The sequence below is a fragment of the Penaeus monodon genome, chromosome 41 (assembly GCF_015228065.2).
Source record: "Penaeus monodon isolate SGIC_2016 chromosome 41, NSTDA_Pmon_1, whole genome shotgun sequence".
NCBI lineage: Eukaryota > Metazoa > Arthropoda > Malacostraca > Decapoda > Penaeidae > Penaeus > Penaeus monodon.
The window spans coordinates 2,268,821-2,275,257 of NC_051426.1; the positions used below are offsets into that span (position 1 = coordinate 2,268,821).

Sequence of the window (6,437 nt, forward strand, 5' to 3'; positions counted from 1 at the left end):
AGAGAGAGAGAGAGAGAGAGAGAGAGAGAGAGAAAGAGGGGTAAAGAGAGAGAGAGGGGGATATATATATATATATATATATATATATATATATATATATATATATATATATATATATATATATATGTGTGTGTGTGTGTGTGTGTGTGTGTGTGTGTGTGTGTGTGTGTGTGTGTGTGTGTGTGTGTGTGTGTGTGTGTGTGTGTGTGTGTGTATATGTATATGTACATATATATATATATATATATATATAATATATATATATATATAATATATATATGTATATATACATATATATATATATATATATATATATATATATATATAATATATATATATATATATATATATATATATATATATATATATATATATATATATATATATATATATATATATATATATATATATTATATATATATATATATATATATATATATATATAGAGAGAGAGAGAGAGAGAGAGAGAGAGAGAGAGAGAGAGAGAGAGAGAGAGAGAGAAAGAGGGAGAGAGAGAGAGAGAGAGAGAAAGAGGGAAGAAGAGAGAGAGAGACAGAAAACGAGAGAGAGAGAGAGAGAGAGAGAGAGAGAGAGAGAGAGAGAGAGAGAGAGAGAGAGAGGCCGATGGATAGATGATCATTATAATAATTTCCAAACGTTGCACTGACATTATCTGATACTATTATCATGATCATTACTTAAAATTAATTGAAATCTTCCGCAGCGTCACCATCTAAGGTTATAAGCGACGTAATGAAAATAAGCAATAAGGTTGGCTGGATGAGAAAGTGTTTTTTTTTGTTGTTGTTGTTATTCATAAGGCGATGTTTGTGGATTTCCAGAATGGTTAATGGTGAAAATAAACAAATGTGCTAGACATCAGAGATTATATCATATGAAAAGGGTATAACTGAGTTAAGTGGAAAGAAAAAGAGTATAAAACGAAGGAAAAGGTAAAAGGAGAAGAAAAGTAGTATGCAAAATTAAGTAAGGCGACGGCTGAGAGGTCCCAGGTTCAAGATCCCCTATATTGGGACTCAGTCTCCGTCCCGTAAGCCGTCCAGGACAACGAAGCAAGGGATTAGGGGTATCATTTGAAAGGTAACATTATAACCATACGTTTTCTTCGTCCATTTTCATTCCTACGAGCAATGGTGTTAAGTAAGCAAGGGATTAGGGGTATGTATCATGGTCATTACCAACAGTAGCATCATAAGTATACGTTTTCTTTGTCCATTTTCATTTCATTAGGATACAAAGATTGTATTAATATCACAATAGTAGATTTCTAAATCAAATTATTAGATATTGCTTCTAATTTTGTCTCATCATTGGTGCAAATTCTTTTTGCATTATTATGTATGTATGCATGTATGAATCTATATATTTACTTACGTATGTGTGGAAGTATATCGATATGCATGTATATTCAGTACTACCATCATATCATCCACGTTTATACATACTTCGTGATATCAACTATTTAAAAATTACTTGGATGGATCAGTTTTTGTTATATATATATTTGACTTCCACACAAAATCTGTTATATTCATCCATTTATTCATCCTCTGTCTAATAGGTTAAGGACACTGTTGACTGTAGGAAATATAATTTAATATCATATGTATAAACATTCATATAAATATTACAATATTGCATCATAGTGACATTAGCTATGACCACAAACATAAAACTTTCTTCATAAAAAACAAAATTTAAAATTTCCTTTCATGTAAACTCACTATAACCAGCTTTATTTCCTTTCATTTAGCAATCTAGCCTAACTAGTGTTAACAATAAACACTAAGAACCTGAAATCACTGCAACATATTCCTCTAGCAGCTTTGGCTTTGGCAACTATGCTTAGCAATTATAATAGCTTTCGTTGTTTTGATTAGAATATCATAGCCTCGCCATGAGAGACGAGCGGTTTCCCTTTTCTGTGGCCGAATTATGGCCCATCTGATAATGATACATAGGTAGTCATTTTATCAAGCATGTCCATGTCGCAGGAATTCAGGAGGTACTCGTCACCATACTCAGGTAAGGCTGCATCCACACTCGACTCCAATTCCTTAGCTTGGGGTTCCCCGTTTACCTTAGCTAGTAATGGTTCCTGTATGACTTTTGTTATAATGCTAGGCACTTTATGCACAGTCCTTTCCGTTGTAGCTACAGTCTTTCCCTGTTCTTGTAATACTATTGTTTCCTCTGATCTATTAGTTGTTTTGTCGAGGTTTGTGGACTCCAGAGACATAGTAATTTGGCTGCAGGATTCCTGGAAATTAGAACTGGTATTACTAGTTTCTGAGAGATTCTTAAGAACTGGTTTAGGGACATTTATGTTACTCTTCTTCCTTGCTCTTTTGACCTCTCCATTTTCTTTTTTCGGATCTTCGACATGGAAATTAGAACTGCTAAAACTAGTTTTTGAAAGATTCTTAAGAATTGGTTTAGGGACATTTATGTTATTCTTCCTTGCTCTTTTGACCTCTCCATTTCCTTTTTCCGGATCTTCGGCCCTTTTTCTCTTCTTGCCTTCTTTTTTGGATTTAGACTTTGTTTGCTTTACAGCCTTCATGTATGTCTTGCAACTCCTGATTGCAGATTTCCAGGGGTTCAAAAACTGTAGCATTGACAGCTTTTTGATGTACTTTTCCATCTCATCTGTAACTTCCTGTTCCGTTGGCTGATTATTATAGCTTCTTTTTTCCCTGAGTGCAATGAACTTCCTAATTTTATAGGCTAGAAAGTCAACTGGATTGACGTTCCATCTATCGAAATTATGACATCCAGAGACACTGCTGCAGGAATTTAGTTTTCCCTTCCTTAGTCTTTTCTTTAACTGGCTGTAAGCCTGGCATGATTTGATTATGGTTTTACAGTCCCTACATTTCAAGTGAGGGAAAAACATATGATTTATTACATTTTTTCCAGAAATTTCTTTGTTGCACACGAAACACATAGTTCGATAACATCGAGAAATGAAGTGTACCGACCCTAAGCAGTCATACATGTTACTAGACCTTTCAATGTTGTTTTTAGAAACAGTTTTAAGTTTCTGTTTAACTGAAACGACTGAGTACTTACTAATGGTATTTGGTATTCCATCACCTACACTTGTAGTTCCTTGTTTAGCAAACCTATGAGAGTTTTCTTTTGGAGGACCTGCTATATCCAGTGTTTGACTTTTTCCATCCATCAATATTTTAACATCAGTCACCACTTTCTCTTTTTTACTAATAGCCTGTTGGATGGTTCTGGTATCGTTGGATACATTTTGAGAATCGACAGAACCATTTATAATGCAAGATGGCTTAGTGGAATAATGGGACATTTCATTTTGCATTGAAGACAAGCTCTTGGTACCACAGACTTCAATCAAAGTTTCTGTAATTGATGTTGAAGGTTCTTTAGGTAAGAGTGATTTCTGTTGGCTTGGCAGTAGTTGGTTCTCTGGGAGAGGTATATTTAAGTGCAAATTTGACTTTTTAGCTGTCTTTTTGTTGGTCTTTTGTTCTCTCTCAGTTATTACAATGTCTTTTTGCTGCACCCGAAAACAGTTTTCAGCAAAGTACTTTTCACTTGAAATTACAGAAGCAGATTGGGAAACATTTTCCAATAACAAAGGTGATCGTTCATTTGAAATTACGTGTGTACCAGAAAGATCCTGATTTGTGTGTATTTTTGGCTTTTTTTCTTGTTTTCTGCTAACCTGTTGTGAGACCACGTGTATAGGTTGGCTGCAGTTAGTTGGAGGACATATACTTTGATTGGATATTTCTGTCTGTGGTATGGCTGAACTTTCTATACTATGCTTTTCTGTTACATCATCTGCAAATTGTGTACTAGTAATTGCACATTCCTGAATATCGTTCTCTATGACAGCTCTCTTCCTCTGATTATCAGTAACCATTTTATTCCATTCTGGAAACAGTTCCTCCGGAGGCGTCGGTGGAGGAGTTGGGGAGAAAATAGTAGGAATTTGGGAGGGACGTGAAGGTATTGAAAGGCCTTTGGGTGGGAGAACTGCACCACTCATGTGGCCAGCTACCAAGTTATGTTCTTTTTCTGCCTGGTCAAGGAGGACTGCATTATTCTGGGTAGAGCTTGTATATTCATTACAAATTTCATGCTCAGTATTAGATAAAGACTTACTTTTAAGCATGGCTCTTTGTGGCGAGTCATTATGAAGAAGTTCATATGACATTTTATATAACCTCTGATCATCTACCATTTCAGGATCAGCCTTGACTGATGACTGAAGACAAGGGTACTCATCTGTTTTATGTTCCTTGACTTTCCTCAAATCTGTAGGTGTTGCAGGTGGAGATAATTGGCATGTAACATTTATAGTGGCTGTTTGGGCAAAAGTTGGTGAGTTTGTGATTTTGTCTGAAATCTGTTCTGCTTCAGCTGTAGCGATAGAATAATTTGTAACCCCAACTTTCGAAAATTGAGAATAGATTTCAACACTTTCGTGGCTTGCTTGGAAAACCAGATTTTTAGGATTATCTATACAGTGGTCAGGTGTTTGCCAAAGTGATTCTTTCTGACCAACTTTTGTTTGAGTTGTCAACATTGCATCTGCCTCCTTTACAACAGTATCTATATTTTGTTGAGCATCATTCCTCTGCTGGAAAAAGGGATTTATATGCCATCTTCGGCAAGGCAGTTGTTGATCTCTTAACTGCTGGCACCTTTCAGAATCAGTCTGCATTAGAGGTTTATTGTTTCCCTGCTGCTCTCTTGTAGGATGCTTCTGTTGTGTCTGAGGCTGTTGGATTTGTTCAACAGCATTTTGCATAGGCTTTTCCAGGAAGGGTTGTGTCCTTTCATTTATTCCGTGATCGTAGGTAAGCTGTTGCTCTCGTTGCACACATTCCATTTCGTTAGGTGGAATATGTAATTTGTTTTGCATTTTGTGCTGCATTTGTTGCTGGTACTTATACATATACATTTTCTCCTGGAGATCGTTATATTGGTTGTGCCACGGCTGACAATAAGAGGTTTGGCCATGTTGTAAAATGTGTTGATGAACCTCTGTTGGAATGTATTTTTTCTGTCCATACAGCTGTGTCATTTTCATATAGTACATGCATGTTCTGCACTCAGACACTGAACAAGGTACTGCGGCATCTCTGTGATAACCAGAGGTAAGTTGAGGAAATGATTGTACACTAGAATCTTGTCGTCTATGATCATATATATTGCTTAACGTTGGTTGATTTGGGGGCTGATGATTTAGTTTCTGATAAGCCTGTTCTAATGACTGATTCCGCTGATGATAATATTGTTGGACTGCCTGTTGCATTACATAATTAGACTGAAAATATTGCTGTTTTAAGAACGCCTTTTGCATTAGGTCATGGTGCAAACTTGGTTGATTTTGTTTGGTTGCATTATCAAAATATGGGGCCCTCGGTTGTGAAATAAAATTTGACTTTTTTGATTTACCAGATGCAATGGCAGCTATTGATTCCGATGGTGTTTTGGACATCACCGGTGAATATTTTAAGCTTTCATGGGAGGACGGCACTTGGGAATCTGAAATTTTCTGCAATTCGTTTACTACACATTGAAATGATAGCACTGGGGGATCTGGATGCCCTGGTGACACTTGCTGACACTCACTCAACAGCTCTGGTGGTTGTTGAAATCTCTTAGATCGGGATAGTGCTTGAGGATCTGAAACACTTGACAAGACTGACACCTGAGGATTTGTAACCCTTGGCAAAACTGGCATTTGGGGTCCTGAAACCTTCTTTAACACTTGCAAATGTTGAGACCAGTCATTCGACAATGCTGGTGATTGGTGAAGCCTATTCCCTGGGGTAGGTGAATGAGGCTTTGAAACCGACACTTGTTGAGATCTTGCACTAGGGACTGGTGGTTGAGGACTTGACAACGTGGAGGGCACTGGCATTTGAAGATTTGAATCTCGTGGTTGTTGAGACCATACATGGGATGACTGAGTTTGAGCTGAAACTTTCCTGGGACACTGAGACAACTCACTGGGCTCTAAGGGACCTGGAACTCTCAGTAGTGCTGGCGGTTGTTGAAATTTCTCACGTGAGGGTGAATTTGAAGCCATTGGCAACACTTGTGCTTTGGGCCTTGATTGTATTGGCGGCACTGGTGCTTGGGGCCTTAATCTGTCGTAGGGTGCAGGTGCGTGATGAGAAACCTTCAGCGGTACTGGTGGTTGTTGCAATCTGTCATAGGGTGGAGGTGGGTGATCAGACCCTTTCAGCGGTACTGGTGGTTGTTGCAATATGTCGTAGGGTGCAGGTGGGTGATGAGAAACCTTCAGCGGTACTGGTGGTTGTTGCAATCTGTCGTAGGGTGGAGGTGGGTGATGAGACCCTTTCAGCGGTACTGGTGGTTGTTGCAATCTGTCATAGAGTGGAGGTGGGTGATCAGAAACCTTCAGC

At 37.7% G+C, this 6,437-nt stretch overlaps 1 protein-coding gene across 1 annotated transcript in view; it reads right to left on the bottom strand.

Moving 5' to 3' along the window:
- Positions 1-1,600: 1,600 nt before the first annotated feature.
- LOC119598712 overlaps positions 1,601-6,437 on the bottom strand; it is a 23,810-nt gene continuing 18,973 nt past the window's right edge. The window contains exon 2 of the mRNA XM_037948491.1: positions 1,601-6,437. This exon is cut by the window's right edge and continues 382 nt beyond it. Within this exon, the coding sequence (XP_037804419.1) occupies positions 1,955-6,437 (4,483 nt within the window). The 3' untranslated portion in view covers positions 1,601-1,954.